Source organism: Harpia harpyja, chromosome 12, assembly GCF_026419915.1.
Source record: "Harpia harpyja isolate bHarHar1 chromosome 12, bHarHar1 primary haplotype, whole genome shotgun sequence".
NCBI lineage: Eukaryota > Metazoa > Chordata > Aves > Accipitriformes > Accipitridae > Harpia > Harpia harpyja.
Window position 1 is genome coordinate 9,363,302 of NC_068951.1, and position 22,203 is coordinate 9,385,504.

General features: G+C 36.8%; 1 protein-coding gene across 3 annotated transcripts in view; it reads right to left on the reverse strand.

Annotated features, from left to right (window-relative positions):
• Window positions 1–22,203, reverse strand: part of ZZEF1 (zinc finger ZZ-type and EF-hand domain containing 1) — a 60,429-nt gene that overhangs the window by 36,288 nt on the left and 1,938 nt on the right. For all 3 annotated transcript variants that reach the window (XM_052803008.1, XM_052803009.1, XM_052803010.1), the window contains exons 2-22: window positions 19,390–19,534; window positions 18,102–18,296; window positions 17,020–17,191; window positions 16,137–16,336; window positions 14,843–15,053; window positions 13,263–13,379; window positions 12,855–13,033; window positions 11,751–11,849; window positions 10,657–10,748; window positions 9,489–9,637; window positions 8,829–8,940; window positions 7,412–7,627; window positions 5,819–5,919; window positions 5,313–5,482; window positions 4,384–4,517; window positions 4,008–4,078; window positions 3,446–3,560; window positions 2,687–2,846; window positions 1,589–1,710; window positions 1,392–1,502; window positions 556–722 (exon numbers count right to left, since the gene is read on the reverse strand). In XM_052803008.1, coding sequence (XP_052658968.1) covers window positions 556–722; window positions 1,392–1,502; window positions 1,589–1,710; window positions 2,687–2,846; window positions 3,446–3,560; window positions 4,008–4,078; window positions 4,384–4,517; window positions 5,313–5,482; window positions 5,819–5,919; window positions 7,412–7,627; window positions 8,829–8,940; window positions 9,489–9,637; window positions 10,657–10,748; window positions 11,751–11,849; window positions 12,855–13,033; window positions 13,263–13,379; window positions 14,843–15,053; window positions 16,137–16,336; window positions 17,020–17,191; window positions 18,102–18,296; window positions 19,390–19,534 — 3,038 coding nt within the window. The remainder of the gene's footprint in view (window positions 1–555; window positions 723–1,391; window positions 1,503–1,588; window positions 1,711–2,686; window positions 2,847–3,445; window positions 3,561–4,007; window positions 4,079–4,383; window positions 4,518–5,312; window positions 5,483–5,818; window positions 5,920–7,411; window positions 7,628–8,828; window positions 8,941–9,488; window positions 9,638–10,656; window positions 10,749–11,750; window positions 11,850–12,854; window positions 13,034–13,262; window positions 13,380–14,842; window positions 15,054–16,136; window positions 16,337–17,019; window positions 17,192–18,101; window positions 18,297–19,389; window positions 19,535–22,203) is intronic.

Here is a 22,203-nt window from a genome sequence, read left to right on the forward strand (position 1 = left end):
TTTGGATTTTTCACAAGTGCTGCATCTCAGTGTACTCTGTCACATCTTTCTGAACCACACCTGCGTTGCTTCACATGACTGCTAAGGAATTTATTTCATGTTTCAATGTAATAGTCCCAGCAAACAGAGACCTGCTTTCCTGCAGATCTCTCCCAACCCTTCAGAATTGGTAATGGGTGCTAATTTTAACATCTGGCATATACCTTAACTAAGCAGTAGCCTGATGTATTACCAAGAGAAACCAAGCCAATAGTTCTGCTTAAAGAGGGCAAAATAAAATACCACAAGCACAAACTGTGTGGTCACAGCAATATTAGAAACCAGATCAAGGCCAAAGGAACCAAAATCCATATGAACAGCATGTCTGTACATTTGCTAGGAGAAGTGGCTTTCAGCACCAGAAGTTATTCAAAATACACATTGTGTATTACGCAGGACAATGAAGAAATTGAAATGGCATGCTTGGAGTGCTGGAAGTATTCCTTGCACATTGAAACATGAATTGCTCCTCTACACATAGAAACTGGAATCTAACACTGCACAAGATTAAATTACCTTCTTTCAGTTTCACATTTTTCATCAAATTCCACCTCAAAGTAAGTTGCTCCATGACATAGGAAGACTGAGACCTCATGGCAATTATTTTCATAGTTATGAGGCGATTCCATTGTCCATGTTCGCAATACTACAGGCTGTTCTTGCTGCCAGCTTTCCATTTCCATCTGTAGAACAAAAATGTATTCTTGAGATACAAATGTAAAGCATTTAAAAAATAAAAAAAAAAAACCCACACTAGATATTTCTGTCTATACTTTCAAGTTGCCAGATGTACATACAAACTGGCATTTTAAAAGCTACAGCATTGATTTACACCTAAACTAGTTATAAAGAAACCCTTGATAATCATGGTAAGGAAGCACTTCTAAAGTAAAATTAATCCAGTTTACTGGGGGAGGAGAGAGTCTCACCCCAGAAGTGCCTACAAGTCTCCAATGGTAACAAAAAGAGAGTCTGGATGACTAATGCAAACTTAAACATCTACACTACAGACATACAGCCTTTATTTGCATCACCACAAGCAATGAAGCTAAAAATGTTAAGCACATACTATTTTTAATTTATTTTGGTCTTCATCTTCAGAATCCCTCCTTCCTGTCTACCTTTTAGGCTTCTCATTCCAGTTGCACTTTCTGGTCACTTTGCTCATCTTCCATATCAGTACAGGTATATTTCTAGTTCTTCACTCAACATTTCATTACACATCCAATGCTTTTAGAAGCTTTCCAGCTCCTTTCAAACACTCACTAACGGAATCACCTGAGTTTTCTATGTCTTTCTTGCAATTTTGCTTTTGTTTCACTGTACTTGATAGTGCCTGGATCTTTAGTTACCTTATGAGGCTCACTACAAAGGCTTTTCAGTGGTTCTATCAAAGTGCTGAATCCCTGTAGCAGAGTACAGTATGGAATGTCTAAAGTGCAAAAATCCAACAAGAAGATGACCTAGAAGAAAACACAGGTTTCATGAAAATGCACATAACCATAGCCATGCTACCCGGGAATAGTACAAAATCCCAATGTTCACTTACCAGCTGACGAGTTGCCATAGCAAAGACAGAGTTACTTATTTTTTCTACTATTGTTTTGCCACTATATTGAGATAAAAGTGACTGCAAAATCGTTCTGATATTTGACAGGAACTGGCCCACATCTAAAGAGAAAAAAAACCCTTAATAGCCACCTTAAGGATTTTCTACCACAACCTGCTTTATCAAACACTTAAGTGCATGATGATGTGCACAAGAAGAAAGACAGCAGGAAAGGCATCTGCTGCCCCAAGGCAGTGACACTCAAGAGTGAAAACAGTTCAGAGAAGTTTTCTGTGATATTTCTATTGTGGAAACAAGTCATGCTTATCAACCATACTACAAAAAAGATGAGGGATGAGTAATTTAATCAAACATTCCAAGACTGTTTCAACAATCTCAGGATATCCAGTAGCCTTCCTACACAACTAAGAAATGCAGCTTAAGTAACAAGTGATGCTACTAATTTTTAGCTATAGCCTTACTCCATTTTTAAATGTAAGACAGGAACACAACATACTTATTTATAAACAAATAACATAAATATGAAGTAATTTTACATAAAGTTACACCTCCATTAAGTACTTGGCCCAATTAACTACTCAATACTGAGCTGCTGCATTAAAAAACAAAACAAAACAAAAAATACCAAACAAAAAAACCCAAACCACTGTAGCAAAACACCCCTTAGAAATGCCCAGCTTCTTAAGTAAGTTCCTTTCTTCTTGCTATCACAAACATCTAGGAAAATACATATTAGCACACAGGAGCTTACCAAAACAAGAGACATTTAAAGAAACCGAAATGTTCAAATGAAGGTCTGAAACTGTTGTTTGGGTTTTTTTTCAGTATCTGCCCCCCATAACTTACTGAAATGTTTTCTGAAGGTTGTCCCAACATAAAATTATCGGTATGGCTAAAATTGTAAGCTGCTCAATATGCCTACAAATTCCTTCCTAGAGAGATTAGAAATGCTGTGACAGTTATGAGTATGCCTCAGGCAACCACTGGTGAACACTTATTATACTGCAATTTGCAAAATCACATTTTGAAGCCCTGTATTACACCACACTTAATTCTGTATTCAATTCCAGCACTTACAGTTTTTAAGTATTTCTACTGCAAGATCCTTGGCTGAATTATCGCTACCCTTAAGTTGCAGGTAGCACCATGAAAGGAGGCTACCTTGAACAGACCAGAATAAGGAGGACAAGACTGTGCCACTCTCTTGCTGTGCAACATCCAGCATCATCATTTCACACTGAAAAATAAAGAACGTAAAAAAGGACATCCTCTTCTGCTGCAGAATGACACACAATATACACTAAGTAAACTGTGATGGACATTATCATCCCACTTACTCCACAAGAAAGATTAAATACAACTGACAAGCAGCATATAACGCCATGAAGCAACTGATATATCTCATTTTGATAAATCGCAATTTTAAGTAGGAATAGCTATGAGTCACTATGTTCTCAGCACATTTTTTCTACATATGTAAATGACCCTCCTCCATTTAACACCTTCCTTAGTGGCATGACCAATTCTAACCTCTCAATATGGGATGATTACTTCTGTTTCCTAGTGTTGATAGGGTGCCATAAAGTCTTTTCAATGCTATGGAAAAAGACACTCTTATACATTACTTACCCTACTATTATGAAACGTTAATGCTTAAAGGAAAATACTTCAACTGGTTGGAAAACCTAATCCTACAGACGTGAATAGCATGAATAGTTTTATCCAGAAGGACAGGAAAGCTAGTTCTTTAGCGTACATCTCAGGCATGCAGCTCGCGTTTGAACCCATACAAAAATCACGGCAAAGTAGGACGAGGAACAGAGCAAAGATAGTTACCTCTCTTGCTGCCACTAGCAGAAGGGTATCCATGACTGATAGCACTTCACTTATGTCAAAATTTGCAGAAACTCCTTTCTCTGGTAATAATAGGAGTCCACCTGGATCTTGATCACTAAAAAACAAAGATCTTCTTACCAACCAACAACAAGTAGCACAGTTCCAAAACAGAAATTTAGTTATCCTTGTGACAAATCTGTAGAGATTCTACCATGTAATTACTACGAAAAATCAAAAGTTTGGGTTCTGATGACTCCAGACATATTATATCAATACCAACCATCACGATGGACAAATAAACACTTAAAAAATTGGAAGACAGCCTGGGAGAAGCCTAAGAGCAATATACTGTGATTTCAGCACTAACCTTGGACAATGTTTTATGTAACTATTCAGTTAATAAACATATTAAGTAGTAGTATTCTCCTTTCTAAAGCAAAGTCAGTTGATTATTTTTGAGAATTATTTTCGAGGGAAATAACATTTCTAAAAACGATTAAATATGAACTTATTAACAGATGTGAGGTATCAGACAATTATTTTCAATTTCAGGATCCCTTACCTGAAGTGGGTACACAAGGATCTGAACGCAAGATGTACAGATTGCTTATGTTCTTGCTCTGTGATGTTTTTCTAGAAAAGGAAAAAGATTTATTTTTTATGATACGTTCTGTTTCCCTCCTCTGTGAGAAAGAATTCTAATTTCTGTGCTCTACTATTCATTTTTGGTAAGAAAGGCAGGGTTAGCTCCTCTTTCTTGTGATAAGCTGCAGAGAGAGAGAAGGGGGAGGGTAAAAAGAGGCAAAGAAAAAAAAAAGAAGGTTTTTATTTTAATGGGACAAAGTATAGATTATTTGACAACAAGAACTCAGATTTGTCCTCTTTTCTGCATAAAGAAAGCAGGTACTAAACAATGAATTTCTCATTTAATGGTTTACCATCATGGTGAAGAGCTGGTGTCGCCTGGTCTGTCTATCTGGGAAAAAGATTGCTGCTCCACTGAGTAAAGTGTTCTTAACTTCCTCTTTTAGCATTTTCATTGGCATGAAGTTACTGTCCCCCATATCCACTACTGCTCATACAAAAAGGAAACAAAATTACAAGTTCAAATTAATACTCCATCTGTTAGAGGCATAACTGAATTAAATGTGTTACTTTACACAACTTCAAGCCCTTGCAATCCCATTATACACACAGAAAATGAGGGGAAACTTTTTGACTTCTAGCAAGAAAGATTTTTCTAAGGACCTATTTATTTATTCATTGAGTAAACTAATTCTAGGAACATTAAGATTTGACAGTTATCAAAGCTAATAAAGTTTTCAAGATGTGACAGATTCTATATAAACTGGTTTATCTCCAGCTTGCTTTTCAGGAGACTGTTAGGTAATTAACAAAAAAATTACACTTGAATAAAGAGGGTGCCATCCTACTTCCAATGAAATCTAATGTGTAATTCCCATTCTATTCACTGGCTCCAGAACCCTCCCTGTGTTTCTGTAAACCTTACAGGCTCCTTGTAAGATCATTTATATTTATATGAAATACCAGAAATAAATGAACCCCAGTAACATTATATAGAAGGATCACATTCCCTGCTGGTTCAAGCATGTGACACGTTAGAAAGAAGTTTTCTGTTGCACCTGTTTCCAGACCACATGTTGTCAGAAAGTCTATAAAACCATTTCATAGGGTCAAAGAAAATTTCTGTGATCGACTAATTAGCACACACTGACCTGAAGAAGAAACAAAGGAACAGTAGCTGACTTGGCCTCTAGGAATACATCTCTTTTCCCAAATTCTAACTGTTGTAACACACTTGTAAGCCAGAACAGACAAAACAGTTAATATATTCAATATAAATTACCTTCACACAAATGTCTATAAAGCTCTTCTGCAGCTTCTGTGTGACCAGATGTTTTGTTCTGAGAAGTTTCTTGAGGTTTAGCATTTTTATTGTCGCCAGTAAGTACAGAGAAGCAGTTCTGGAGAAGCTGCAATAGCAGTGTTTGAGCAAAGATACATTCTTCCCTTGGGCTGTAAGAAAACATAAAACAAACAGAAGCAAAAACTGGAAAAGAAACTCTTTTGCACCAGATAATGCTATGAAAGTCACTACCTCAGATGGATAAAAAACACAGAGTAGAGAGCACATAGCCAAAAAAAGTATAGCTACCAGCTAAATTAATCTACATCTTCTCAAGGTTCTACATAACATTATAGTTAAAAACACATATGGCAGCAGTAGGAAAATGTTATTTATGTAAATGATGTAGTTTAGGAAGAAGAAACTGCTGCAACTAAACTAAGCATATTTTATTTATACATACACACACAGATTAGTGCTTCACACAGAGTAAAGAAGTGACTTACTTTTGGTGAAGTTTATTGTAAAAATTCCAGAACAGCTGCAAATCAAGGCCTGTGAAATCTAAAAATGACTTGTATTTTAATCCACTCTCCTTCTGTTGAACCTTAAAAAGGCAAAGAAAATGCAGGATTGGAAAATTAACTCTATACAGAACACATTTATAAAAAGCAAATCCCTGAGCACTGGGCTTAAAGCAGCCTAGTTTCCCATAAATTTGCAGCTAACATGAATTCCAGTATAAGTTCTTTCATGGATATTCCAGTGTCTAAATGTGACAGTTCATGCTGAAACCTTCCCCTTCACAGAGCTACTAATAAGGACTCTCTCTCCTCTTTCTAGATGTCTAGTCCCCCATCCCTGTCCTCCACCACCAAAAGACTTTACAACCTCTACCTCTTCTTGATCCAAAGTAAGTAATAGCCTGTCACGGTTTAACCCCAGCCGGCAACTAAGCACCACACAGGTGCTCGCTCACTCCCTCCCTCAGCAGGATAGGGGAAGGGTATTGGAAACGTAAAAGTGAGAAAACTCATGGGTTGAGATAAGAACAGTTTAATAATTGAAATAATAAAATAATAATAATGTAATGAAAAGGAAAATAAAAAAGAGAAATAAAACCCAAGAAAGACAAATAATGCAAATGAAAACAATTGCTCACCACCAACTGACCGATGCCCAGCCAGTCCCCGAGCAGCTCCCCCCGCCTCCCCCACCCTTCCTCCAGCTTCATATGCTGAGCGTGACGCCATATGGTCTGGAATATCCCTTTGGTCGGTTGGGGTCAGCTGTCCCACCTGTGTCCCCTCCCAACTTCTTGTGCCCCCCCAGTGTACTCGGTGGTGGGGTGGGGTGAGGACCAGAAAAGGCCTTGAGACTCTGTGTAAGCACTGCTCAGCAACAACTACAACATCCCTGTGTTATCAGCACTGCTTCCAGCACAAATCCAAAACATAGTCCCACACCAGCTACTATGAAGAAAATTAACTCTACCCCAGCCAAAACCAGCACATAGCCAAAATGAGACTGCCCATGGTTTGGAATCAAAGTTGAAAAGGCACAGATGCATGCACTATATGAACAAAACATGATTTTGACACATATCTTCAGAAGCAGGGTAGCTCATGCTGACATACATCAGCACATACCAGCCACTTCTCTTAACTGTATACCTCTCACCCTAGATATTTACAGAATTATTTCAGATAAGAAGAGGACATGTTTTAATCTATGCAACCTTCCTAGCCACCTCTCTATGCATTTTTCCAGATGCTTGCTTCAGAAATAGCTACAGTATCTAATAGATAGTAGAGCATCCTCCTGTTGCATCTACTTCACCCAGCATCGTAACCTGATGCTGAAAAATGGTTCTTAACTCTCTTCAGGACCCGAAGTGAGCATATTCCTAGTCAACTTCAGTAAACATACACAGAACGCTATTTTTCAGAAACCATTTTTTTCTCCACAGCTTGGTTTTAACAGTTGCTAGTACCTAGTACCAAGACTTTTCTTTATCTGTTCACAACTACTGTTAGCATAGCCTTATTACTTTTAGCATGGTAAATACAAGCTTAAAAACAACTAAGAAGTAAAAATACCAGGTCCTGTGCCAGCTGCTGGATGAAATGAAGCGTCTTCAAGAGAAGAGTTGTGCCACAAACTGTATCGCCATCAGTTTTCCTGCACTGCAAACAGTTCATGCTCCTATTGGGCTCATCTCGCATAGGCCGAAGATACCCAAGAACATTCAGGCCCTGAACTCCAAGCCGTTCTGCTGTGTCTTGTCTTGTGCACAAGAACTTTATCATCAAGTACTAGAAGGATATAAACACAGCACAAGATTTGGTTTTAAAAGCTAGTACAAATTTGGCTTTTAAAATACATGAGTGCACATGTGAGGAGACTGCAGGTGGGGTTGGGGGGGACAAGGCTTACTCCCTGTCAATCACCTCCAGAAGTTTAAAATACTGAGCTTGAAATTCAGGCTAAACTTGAACTCTCCCCATGTCCAAAAAACTCACAGTGACAGTTCTGTGACCTCTACAAACATCTGCAAAGTTAGTTAATTCATTATCAGTTCCATTCATTCTCCATATTCTGGCTCTATAGTTACAGCATTTCTGCAGGTTAAAAAATTATTAGCTGCATTTAAAAGCAAGCAGAGAATCAATACATAATATTTAAAACATACTTTTATGCAATCTGTCCACAGTGAGGTACAGAACACAAAGCTGGAGGGAACAGCAAGTTCTGCCATCCAAATGTATTTAGTAACTCCGCACATTCATAAGTGTCAGGGACTAAGGGTTACATAGACAACAGCAGAATGTCTTAGCAAGCAGTGACAGTTTTAGAGAAATTCCCAGCTGACTTAAAAAACTGTGCCACCACTTCTGCTAATTTCCACAGTACAAAAAAGGATGGGGGAACTACGCAACAGCTGACTCCAGAAACAAGGTAATTGCAGGGTCTGAAAAGCAAAATTTCCTACTTAAGCACTACAAATCAAAACCCATATTCTGCCACTCTTGAAACAGAAAAGTCCCACATTCCTCAAGGAAATCAACCTAACTGATGGAACTGCTTAGTAATTGTTTGTCCCTTAAAACAAGAGTTGAAGAACCTGACTTTGAAAGAATAAATGCTGTAACTATGCAGTAGTTAATTCTTCTAGATATTAGAATAAAGCAACAATCATGTAATTCTTTTTAGAAATATTTCCTCATGATAAAACCAGTAGTCTGCACATTATCACGTAATTTTGCATTAAATTTGATCCTGAAGCACCATTTAACTACAGCTATATATGTGTACATACAGAGAAAAGAATAAAACTCAGAGGACAAAAGTCAAATCATCCATTTAACTAGAAGTCCATTGATTTTTACCTCTACCCAGAAGAGTTCTCCTCACACAAAAAAAGACTTATGGTTATTTCAGTTGGCATTACAACAAAGCACAGAGATGAGCCTCTGCTCACTGTGACTGGGCCAATGGATTTTCATGGTTTCTTACTTGGGAAATTCTGCATTGCTGCATTTTGACATCAACTTCATCCCATTCTTCTTCCACTTCAAACCAGCCAATAGGATCATCATCTCCCAAATCATCACATGAACAACTGCTTCTACGTATAAAGGAATGTAACAAACTTTGTAAAGAAAAAGTTTAAAGAAACCACAAAGCTGTTGATATGCTACCAAAATACTTTTTGCATGTTATGGCTATAAAGATGAGAGAGACACAACAGAAGCTTTCACTTACCTTGCATGTGCTAGAGTTTGGGTAAGAAAATTAAGGAAACCTTTTTAACCATGGTCCCTAATGTACCCTCACTCCTAAGCAACAGTTTTGAGAAAGTAATTTAATAAAGGCTAATTAACATATGATCTTCCTATAAATTGTTTCTGTTATCTGTGATCTTCACCTCAAGTAGACAGTTTGTTATATCCCTTTTTAAACAGGTCTTTAAATCAAGAGGCTTAAGACAACAGCTATATACACATTTCCTCAAACACACCAAATTGAGGGTCATTAAAATCAAACAAGTAACAATTAAATGATGCATAATTATTAAGTCATTTGGAACAATTCTCAGTAGTTCAAGTGGCATTGCAAAAAGATCTAACATAACATTTATTTTCCATGTATTCACTACAAAAAGTCCACCTATACCTGTTCTTTAAAAATTGTTTGAATTCCCGCAGCTTCCATTTGTCATAGCTTTCAAATCTTTTGAAGTGTTCCTCTGCATGGAACTTTTCTGAAGCACTATTATAAGCAAACACTAGCCCACACTGGGCCCCAATAGCACCTCTTCGGACCTAAAAGAACAAATCCAGAGCAATGTATTAAAAAGCTGACAATAAAAGAAGGTGTTGCTTTCAAAGGAAAAAAAATTATGGAAAGCAACTAAATACTGACAATACTGATCTCTGGAATTGCACTTTTTACCTAAAGAAAAATGAAACACATTTAGAGAAATGTTATGAAAACCTTCCTAACTCACTGAACCAGGATCATGTACATGGTTACTATTTGCTACATTTATCACTCTGCTAGCACCCTAACAGTAACTACACTCCACATATTAATTGTCATTCTAATTTTGTCTACTTTTTCAATTTAAAAAAACCAAACAAAACTAAAATTATGTATCCCAGCATCGCTACACTGCAAAACAGCTTAGCTGCCTCTCCAGCTCTAACTAGAATTTACTTGCCAGAAGTCCATCCATGTTTAATTCTCTTTGACATTGAAATATGCATCCTTGTTCCAGGAATTAAAATACTGCTTTGCCTTAAATAAATTCAGCTGCAGAAACCTCACTGAAGTTTTATCCTGGCCATAAGATTTAATCACAAGATCTTGCTTTTAAACCAGATAAAACCACGCCAAGTATTCAAATTACACTGATGTCTCTAAAAAGAATTTGAAAGACCCTACATTTAATATGAACTCACATGCTATATGTCTTGAAATCTGCTATTCACAGAGTTGAAAAATTATTTTAAGTATAAGGTATATAATACTACAAATCAATCCATACTCTTTAGAGAGAAACCATACACCTAAGGCTCACTGGCTTGAGTATATTACAAGATACAGACAAAAGCAATAGAAAATAAATGTCTTTACTACATGCTTGTGGTACCCTGAAACAACTTAAGACCTCCATTTCCTTAACTTCCCTGTGACTTACATAAAAGTAAAACCCCAAAATAACACTATTGCAAGACTAATTTAAAATTTCAGTTCATACAAAAAAAAAAAATTCTAATTCAACTCTACCGCTAGGGAAAAAGCAAGCCGCCTACTTGAAAAGCGCAGAGGAGCTACATACCTTTATTCTAATTTGTGTCACTTGAAATGAAGATTCAGTTCCAGTAGAAAGAATGATACTTGCTCTGGTCTTCCCAGTTTCAGTAAGAAAACCTAAAGCAGCAGTAGGAATGGAATGAGGTTGGAAGGACTGCTAGTACAAGGTGTTTGAAAGAGAACACCAAGATTGTGGACTAAAGGGGGGAAACAAAAACACTACACTTTTCTAGTGAAATGTTCATTAGGAGATGTTTCCAAATAAAAGAGACTCCCACAGAGTACACATGGGTATCTCCAGAAAGCGTCTCTCTAGGGAATGCAGTATCTACAGCTATTTCAAGAGTGTTTCCCCACTGAAGTTTACTAGTAACTCACAAAATTTTGGCTTATGGCTCTGTTCATTGATGTAACTCCCTGTTCTTCAGACTGTGATCCATAAAACATCAGAAGACAATCCACAAAATAACTAAACTCAAACAATAAGCACAAGCAAAAGGAGGGGTAAAATAAGCATTTAAGATGTGCCCAATTTTCTATCATAATATCTTTCATTTACCAGTAGCACTGCACAAGACAATACCTGATTTTTTTAAAAAAAAGATTAGGTGGCATTTCACTTAAAAAGGAGGTCAAGAAACACAAATCTCTTTCTTTAGGTTGCATTCAGTACATAAAAACATTGCATTAACAAAGACAGGCTTTAAAGGAGAATTAATAGTTACGTGCACTCAGTGAAAATTTCAATGATTTCTACCATCTCTCTCCATCAATATTTGGGAAACTAGCAGTGAATCATTCATGACTTCAACCCACAAAATGTGCTCTAGTATAGTTTTTTCTTCATGACAACTCATTGCTCACTTCCACATAGAATATCAGTAATTATCCCCAAAATCCAATCTGTGGTTTATTTGCTTTGACGATAAACTGGTTCCTAAGAAATTCACCTTGTTGTAAAATAGAATTTACGTGTTGGTTTGTTTTGGTTTTTAATTATAGATCTTCTGTATCATAAAACTGTTGAGTAGTACCAAATACATAGGCTACAGCACCACAGCCTTGTTAACAGCCTTTGTGTCTGGTTGAATATTCTGTATTTCATCTCCAGGCTCTTACCATCCCCAGTCCATGGCTCTACAAGCAGGTTTTCAGGCCCCGATTTATCTTCTTTTCCCTTTACATCACATGCTTGCAAAGTTAGTCGTAATGGTTTTCCTAAATAAGAAAACCAACAGGTTTATCAAACTCATAAAATAGAAAGCCTGTTTTCCAGTTCTAAGTTCTTCACACAGAAAATAAATGAAAAAAAATATAACACTATGAGATTTTTACCATTGTCAGACAAAAAAGAGGGAAGAAACTGGAGTATAAGAGATACATTAATCTGAAATAGCTCAAGTTTTAGGTACAGACAGAAGGACAATGAAAACCAGAACAACTGATGTTCCTTCAACTAGGTGCACACTTTGGAATTCACAATACGTGAAATACCACTCTTGTCTTGCAAAAAGCAGCAGCTACTCTGGGAAAAAGGAAGCAGTTTTCAAAACTTTTGAAACTAAATACTGATACTATAATTATAAAATAATTAATGTATTCTTTGGCACAAGCCAAGTAGTCCTGACAAAAAACATACTAAAAGGCAAACAAAGGGAAAAATTCTTCGTGAGAGACTAACGATAATCTCAGAAGTTGACACCTGAGAAAATACAGATTTATCAAACAAGTACAGTCAATACAGCAAAATCTTACTGCCTTATGTCAGACTGTGCACAGCTCTACACTTATGACATACTTAGAGTAATTTATAAAAGTGAAAATAAAAGAACTGTAAATAGATGCTAATGACACGACATTTAAAACACATCTTAAATCTATGCACATCTGCAAGAGCGGCCACTTACTGAGGCTAAACGTACAAAAAAGTGTGTTATTGGAAGAATAAAAATACTTGATGTTATTTTCCTTTTATACAATACAAACTACAAAGTTCATGTTTCCTCCCTCAAGATGATGCCACCTGGTTCAATTCTTAGAGCGCAGAAAGCTGATCTAATCACCAACTTTTAGGGCAGTTCAGCTTCACAGGCTATCTTCTTGGTAACAGTTGTTAATTCAGAAGTCTTGTATAATTTTAAACCCCACCGAACAACAAGTAAAACGACTCAAAGCTGCATATTGTCTTATGTATAGTAAAGGATCCAACAATTATTCATTTACCGTATTTATACAGCAGGTTCTGTCTAACTGTTGCCATGGAAGCGATAAGGGATGAAGCCTTGTATGGAGTGTCCAGATGATCAGTGATTGTACAAAGGGAACTTATCACTTTAGCAACACTCCCCCTGGCTAAGGCAAAGGCCAAGAGTGTAAGTTCAACCTCTGGAGTAGTACAACAACTGGGGAGGGAAAAAAACAACAGTATGAAAAGAAAACTTAGGACACTTTGTTTTTAAATAAAGACAAATAATGCTCACATGGAAAAAATTTAAGGTGCCTGTTTCTTAGTGTCTTTGAATTTTTCAAGATACTAAAAAAAGAGCAGGTGAGTAAAAATGAGATATCTTTGCTATACAAATTCTTCTAAACCATTTTCCACTGCATCAAAATACATCAACACAATCTCACCTTGTTATTCTTATAAGGAAGCTATCGACTTCTTCCAAAACATTTGGAGATAAGAAGCTTGAAAAATCTGTAGAGCCCGGTGTGAGGGATAGAGGTGGCATGTGTTGCAGTGCTTTCCTAGTAAAAGGGACAGAACATAACATCAGGAAACCAGACAGAATCAGAGAAAACAGCCTTCTAAAATGAATTAGACATTTGAATCTTCACGCTTTTTATGAGTAGGTCTCTACAAATAGATTCTGAATGCAGAAAATCTATTTACACAGAGAATCTGTTCAAAATGTAAAAACAGTATTGCATTCTAGGTGGGGAAAGTTCAACGACTGCTAGGTAATCTTGAATCTCAGCCTCAATCTCAGATTTAATGAGACAAATAAATCAAGGGGTTTTGAATTAAATCTGTGACAGCAATAGAAACAACTTAGTGTCCAAGTACTGCTTCATTTTAAATAGTTCTAGAATTGAGTAAGAGCCTGTTAATAAAGTGAAAATTACTTTTAAATTCTTTCAGAACTATTACAGAAACTAAGAGAGAAACTTGTTAGCTCAGATGAGAATTTTTGTTTGATTTCCTAAGATAATGTCATAACCCCTAAAAATAGGAATTCTTAAGTGGTTTCATCAAAATCATTATATCCAATACTAAAGTTTGGGTTGTTACTTGCTAATTCCAAACACTGAATTCGTAATTCCTGAATGCATTTTTTTAGTCAAGACTTCTTCATAACTTTCTCAGGTTTTATTAGCTCAGGATCCATGTTATATTTCTAACAAATAATCTAAACTGCAGCAAGACTGAAGGCTCTCAGTTTTAGTAAAGCTTGGAACTATGAACCTTTTTCAGATGTAAGCATGTATAAAGTTATCTAAACTTTAAAGAGGTTTCATAGATGACAGAAATTAAGGATAGGCTTAATGGACTTTAGCCCACAGTATTCATTAACCTAATGACAGCAGTGCTTTTAAGTGGTGGCATCATGCTAACTAAGCTCTATAAAAGTTGATGTGGGTGTGTAGTGATTTTATTAGGATTCCAATCCTTCAAGTCATCAAGCAGAAGTGTTTGGCAGACAAACAAGGAAACGTTACACAGAAAACGGCCAATCACCACAAGCAGACATCTGCACAGATACTGCATATACTCGACTATACACCCACGTAATGCATGACAAGGCATTACACAAGCAAGAATTTGCTGAAAATTAAGCTCATTAAGCTTCATTCATAAGTGCAATGTGTCCAATATTTATAATCAATAAGATTATAGAAAGAAAATTAATTAATTTCAGGCTTCTCGAAATTATTACAAGTCAAAGGATAGGTTAAAAATGTATTTTTCAGTCTCCCTTCAGTCACGGCTTAACAACCAGATTAGATACAACAGCTAGGAGAATTATACTTGTTCCACTATGTGCAAATGGATAAAAGAGAAATATCAAAATTTAAACAGTGTGATAGCTGAAAAGATGTTTAAACACCTTAATTGAGGGAGTGGAAACCAGTTACACAAGACAGGTTAGTTTACTAAAGCTGGAAGTATTTTTTTTAAAAAAGGCACACCATGGAAGTTTGGTACTTACTGAGTATTTTGTAAAATAGTGTGAACGAATGCTGGATTTGTTTCCATGGAAGCTGTTACCAGAGAGGTCAGCAGAGACCAGTACCAGATAGCTGAAGCATCGCACACAGAGACTCCCACCTTCTTAACTCTTTGATAACCGACAGCCCTGAGACCATGGATTCTAGTGTCACATCCATCACTAAGGCAACGCTTGATGTTTATCTGTACATCTGTCAAAACACAAAATAGAATTTTTTTCCCATTTCTTCTGCTGGATTAGATCTAGAAGAACCTAGATATTCAAAACAATAATTACTGCAAAACCTCTTAGAAAAATAGCAGCAGATAACAGTATTCCCACATACAGACAACTATACATGTTTCTTCACTGTGCACCCTATGATTTGGAAAATTTAGCCTTTGAACGGCCTATATGATCCATTACGTATTGTACAGCTAGAAATTAGGAAAAAAGTAGTAAAAGACCCTCAAAGTGAAAAATAGATTATAGATTATTTCCCCAGTACCTTTTACCTCCATACATAGGAAGTGTCTTGGCAGTGGTAGTGGAGGAGATAGGGAAAAAGAGTAAAGCCTAAAAGCAAATTTTTAAGTTACATAAAAATTTTCACATCAGTTCTTGACCATTTTGCATAGCTAACATTGTCCTAGTTACTTCTGAGGAACAACATCCTTGCTGCCCGCTTCTGTGGCAGAAAAAGTTCATCTTAGTGAAAAGCATCTATTTGAGCTAAAGGGACAAAATTTCTGAAGCTGCAGAAACCATCCTTAGGAAGGAGCAGCTTTCCTCTGATGGATTCCAATATAGCCCCCACAGATCTACCAGACTTAAAAATAACACTACTTAAAAACACTTAGCATAAAACCTGCTTTACAAAAATCATCTGACCAACCTCAGAGTTTTGCTACCAAAAAAAAAAAAGAAAAAAAGTTGCTCAGAAGCAGATTTTTTGCTAGATACTATTATCCAACATATGCTTTCACTCTGCAAGCAAAGATATTTTAAAATTGCCCATATCTTCAAACTGAGAGGCTAAAACTGCATCTTTAGTCATTCTAGCTCTTCAACCCTTAGCCCAAGTTACAGACAGATTTCATGAGAAAGACTTAGAAGACTCTCTTACAGCCTAGAAATTAAACTACAATTAAAGCAATTTCTCTGACCCAAGGATGAGGTCAAAAGTTTCTGCTCTAATGACTGCCATTTCAACACATCATTTTATGATCTACCCAACCTTTCACCTTCAAAAAAGCAGCAAAACAATATACCAATGGTATCTTTATTGACTCACACATCTGACTAATGTTAGCGTTTTCCAACAGTGTTACGTAGCCAGTGATATTGCTTGGAATGTGAACATCTCGGACCTCCTGAAGACTGCTGGCATTCCTTCCCACTGCCACTGTAACTTGCTGTGGCATGTAACTCTGGTCATTGGCTGCCACCGCAATGGACAGATGTCTCAAAACAACATCTGGTTTCATCTTTAAACTGCAAAGCAAAGAAGATAAAACAGTTCTTGCAAAGAGAAGATAAATCAAGCACTTTTAGCTAAACTTCACTCAGTTTCCAATTCTACAAACATAAATAAATCCACTAGAAATTACCTAATGCTTCACAGGCATTACCAACACCGTATCATGGTGGATGAGTTCGAAAATTTGTAATTGACTTAAATGACGGTCACCTCTGATAGTGAGACTGTAGAATTTTCTATTGTGCAGCTTTTCAACTGAGAATTCATTCCTCAGGAATAAAAATGTAGTGTCAATAATGACCAAAATGAGACTTTTTTTTTTTTTTTTTTTTAAAGCATACATTCTTAGATCTACTACCGAAAAACCACTAAACATTTCTCTTTCATGGAGCAGTAACTTTTTAGGCAATGGCAAAGCACTCCTATTCAAGTACTAACCACTGCATCTATAACAGAGTTTGGAAAGCTTAGCTACAAAACAGGGTATGTGTCAGCATGGAAGATGTATGCATTTTACAGGTGAACACTTTTACTTGGTGATTAGGTCTTTAAACTTTATGCAGATTAATGATTTGCTTTCAACTATATTCATCTGTCACTCATAAATTCCACAATTTTTTTCAATTATGGCCCACTGTCTGTAAAACTTAAAGACTAACTACCCCAAAACTCAGCTGTATATTGCTGTGTCACTCACCGTATCCAATGTGAGCGAGCACTCCCATCCGACTGCCAGAAGGATGTAGTTTCTCCATTTGTCATCTTGTCGATATCTGCAGAATTGGATGAGGTTTCTATGTGAGTATAGCACTTTGTGACAGACTTCAGTTTGTCCGACTCCTGATTACCATTCAAGTCACTGGGGTAGTCTGCAAAGAGAAGAAATCACTCATAATATTCTTCTTTTGCTTGTTTTGAAAATTATTATACCTTTATAATAACTTTCTCATATAAAACTAACTTGTTGGCACAGAACACAGCTCCTGAAGAAGTGTTTCTGACAGAAACTAGAAGACAGCAAAGTTTCATTTCAGATGAAATCACAATAATCTCAATCTACCACTTGCAGTACAAAACTGCCTACTTCGTCAGGATTTCAATAGCCTTTATCTCCTCCTTTCATTACTGGCCTCATCAGTGCTTTATTGTTATTATTATGGCAAAATACAAACTGATGAGAGGAAAAGGTAAAATATCATGGAGAAAACCTCAATGTAGCTATTCTAGGGAAGGGACAAAGCAGACTGTTTCCCCAAGTTACATGATCCGTTTCAAAAGAAGTGCAGAGATCTGAAAATACCGACTCAAGCGGTGAAGAAAAGGAGCCCTCCCTCTAGGGAGACCACCAGGACAGTCCCACCTGAAATACAATAAAAGATCCACTACCTCCACCCTAAAACAATAAATTATTTTTTAATACTGCACAGTCAACTTCAGAAAACATTCACCTTCACATGGAAACTAAGTTTCCAGCAACTAATAGAGATATCTGACTGAATAGAGAATATTGTACATTAGTAATCATCATTCTGAAAGAGGTCAGGAGAAAGATGAGAAACATCCCAGTGTGTTACTCAGATTGCTAGGCAGTTAGGAAATCCATTTATGTGCCTCAAAAAATTTCAACAAACACACCACAGAAGCATGCAGATCAACTCCATAAAAAGTCACGCCTGTTGAAGATTAAACAGCAAAGAAAGCTTTTTATTTTATCTGTAATCTCTTCTTCAAGCTACGGTTACACTACCATCCTGAAAAAAAAAGAAAAATATTACATACCTCTCTCTTTTAGGAGAAGTCGATCTAAAGAATCCTTCAATACAGAAGACCGCATAGTACAGATATTGTTGAAGTACTCCAACACTGGGTAAGGGATGGCCGTACTAGAAATCCGATTCCGGTGCAAGAATCTCAGTATCATCGAAGCGTGAAGACCAAGACGCTCTTTCGATTCAGAAAATATATCAATAAAACCTAGAAAGAAACATTATTTCTATCTTTGTTGGGACATCTGACTTATCCAAGTAATCATTTTCCCCCTCTATGTCTTATTACTAGGTAAATCCAAGTTAAGCATGGGAGCCAATATTGGAACTACATTCCACCATACGAAGCAGCTCAAGTTTGCAACCTTTACAGCAGGACTGCAAAAGGTGCAGACAAATATTTTTGCCAGTTACTTGAAATGCCTGAAGTGGTTCAAAACAATTACCAAAACCCTTAGTTCTTATGCTTATTTTGCTGTCCCAAAAGCTCCAAACCCTTACCTTCAATATCTAAGTGAAACAGTTGCTGCTTGGCTAACAAGCTGATGTACTCACATCACTCACCTTGAGCTACGCTAAGCATCTCACTTTGGCATTGTGGATTATTCCCAAAGAGGTGCCTAATGCTTTCCACCAACTTCATAAGAAACTTCAGCTCCTGAACAGTGGTACTCTGAATCACAGTGCATTTAGATGCATAGAATAGTACCTCATTAAGTACTCTCCTCTGACTTGGCTATTAGCCAATTCTAACACTTCTTGTCTGATCCTCTAAGGCAAATCCCCTTTAGCCACTTATCATCAAAAGCTTGGAAGGAAAGCCAGTAACCGATACTTATCCCAGAAATCAAATTCTGGAAACTGACACTTTCCAAACTATATGCTAGAAAAAGTGAATTATGTTTTAGCAGGATTTCAAATGCTAAATAACAATATAATAATAATAATAAAGTATATGACCCATCACCTGGAACAGACTCAGTGGAGGATTTATTCCTCCAGTTACCAAGTACAAGACTGCATTAGTTAGGCACTCACCAAAATTTTGCAAGGAACTGTTTTCTGTCTGTGAGATAAACCAAACAAGGATGAGAAGCTCCCCAGTCACACAGAGAAGAAAGTAAGTTAGCTGGATGCAATTACAGGAAATTTTTAATTCACAGCAACTTCACTCGTTTGACATTAGAGAAGCGAGAATGACTTGGACTATGGTTTTGAGAAAATTAGAATTTATTGAAGCAGCACTCCTTATATAGGGCAGGACTTGGGAATCCACTTGTTTTGTCACTCTGTTCTCATACCTGGAACTAGTGAACAAGCTTGCAGTTGCCTTATTACATGGCTAAGTTCCCCTTGAAGATTAGCTCCACTAGAATTCTTGAGAGCCTCCAGCATATTCTCCACATCTACAGTGCCATCTCCTTCAGCATCAAATTGTGCAAAGGCCTGAAAAGGAACAAAAAAGAAAATTTATTTCAGCATATTTACTTCAAGCAGAAATTCAAGGTATTTCATAGGAACCATAGCAGTAAACATTATAACACCGTTAAATAAAAATCAAAAGAATCCGTTTTCCGTAGTATTGAATTCATGACAACAGGAAACAGCCTGGCCTGGAAACCTGCAGTGTTTAGCAAGTTTTAAGGCACTTGCACTGCCTTCCTATAAAAGTCAACTGTAGTTATGCTTAGGTAGAGACAGCGCATCATCTATACCAGTGAATCAGCAGTATCCATCCACCAACACCCGGGACTATGAAGAAGGTGCTCAAAAAAGAAGACTAAAAAGCTCTTCCATTAAAGCACGAGTTGGTTCTAAAAGCCATACCATCCAGTACTCAGTACTGCTGCATCCATCCCACACTGCAGACACTCAAATTCTTTCAGGTTTTAAATATTTTCTTTATTTTAAAAAGTGCCCTTAGAACCAGAATATTTTTTTAAACGTGTATTTCCCTCCATATACTGTCCTCCTACAAAAAAATACCAGTTTAAAATAGTTTGTCAAAGTATTTGTGAAAACAATGGAGAGAGTTAGAAAAGATTTTTTTTTTCTTATTGAAGGGAACCATTGCCAGCTTTATTAACTTTGACCTTGATATAAATTTTTAATATAAAAAGTTGTGTTGAGCATGTATAAAAAGTAACTCACACAGCTTGTACAAAAGTACAAGGTATTTTTATTCATCTAAGCCTATAAAACAGAACCAAGCTCACAAACATAAATTTTTTAAAACTAGCCACTTCAGAGAACTCATGATCCAGTGACACACTACTATTAAAAAAAACTAGCTATATTTTCACAATCACATTTAATTTTGAAACAAGCTTCTGTTTGATTGCTAAAAAAACCTGAACATACCCCCAAAAGAAATGCAATATGTCAGGAGCACCCATTTTTTTTTTCATATAAATTGGGAATGCACTTACAAAAGGTATTTCTTTACAAGCAAGATTTCAGTCTTCCAGGCCTGAACTTGGTAAGTTCAGCTACATAGCCAAGTAAATCTGGCCTCTAAGAACAGATAATCTCACAACTGTCTGACAGAGTCAAAAATCACTGCTGTTTGGGCAGAAGCTTATATTTTAATCTCTTGGTTTGCTACCTGATTATCAAACTTGATGTACCATTAAAAGCAGTACCCTAGAGAGAAATAATGTGAAACGATTAGATCAAAATAACCTGCCAATTAACCATGACATAATTACACCACTTAAATGAGAGCAAAGTCCTCATAAGACAACAGAATTGAAATGCCGTTATTTTAGCTGACTAAAGCTCCAATGGCACTTCTGTGGCACAGAGCTCAATTTTAGCTTAGCAGTTTTATAAACTCTTGTTAAACATACAGCTGAACCCATGCTAACAGTGATCACCTTTAAAAAAATTATTCTTAGTAGCAAAGACCACCGGTGCTGGGCATCCAGAAGGTACCACAGCCAGTACAGATGACTGATGCTGGGCATCAGTTAGATACCAAAGAAAAAACTAAGACCTCTGCTCGAGGACAACAATACAGAGGGAATTAATTTTAACAAACATAACTCGGTTGCCAAAATTCAATGTACAGTTTTGCATGACACCATTCTTGCCATTATGACTTTTTCTCCTCATATTTGAAGTCAAACCCTGCAATTACTAAAATATGAAGAGAACAAGCGAGCAAGTTTTGTGATGTTACTAGTGAAAACAAACCACACACAAGACGACAAGGCTGGATATACTTTCATGTAAGGAGAGATTCCCACATATATGCTTTTCTTTGCATCTTAATGCAGTATTTTGTTATTTTATTTTTAAACTCTTCGTATGACCTCAGGAGATTGCACCAACCCTAGAACTCTAAAATTATTTTTTGACTGTTCAGTATAACTTAAACTCTGTATTTGACACAAAACGTATGCAATTTCCACTGCTCAGACAAGCTGCCCTGTGCAATGGGGGTATAAGCAAAAAAAAGAAAAAAAGAAAGAAAAAAAAAATCAGTATGCAAACCTGTACTCAGAGCTTTTGAGTTGTGTTCACAACTGGGACATGACACAAAATGCAGCAGCAGCTTTACCACAACCCAGCTGCTTTCTGCTCCTAAAAGCATTAAGTCCACACACTTCCTCCCCAGTTCAAACCTGAATGTAAAGAAACATAAAAGAAACATCTTTCCTGGGAAATGATGATCACCTGGCTAAGGTGATCACTAGGAAACCCAGCACATGGAAAAATCACTCCTTCATCTCACAGACAGCTCGGGAGTTGGACAGTGTGACAGAATATCTGAAGTGTGACTTAGGAAAACTCTGTATTTCATCCTTCACTCTCAGTAGAGCTGCAGCATTAATGTTTCAAGTGGAAGTTGGATACACTACATGATAGCTGCTGAAGCGCTAATGAATAAAAAAGGATTCAGAGGTTCAGTTTATCTAGAAAATACATTTTACATTTAAACAGAGGTTCACTTTGCCCATAAAACCTTCAAAGTATGTGTTTACAAGCACCACACTGAGAACAGAAAAACTTAACGGGCAGCTCAAAACAGCCTATGCCAGACAGGATTCCATAAACATTAAGAAGTGAAACCTACTGACCTGCCATCCACAAACTAACTTCTCATCAGTGCA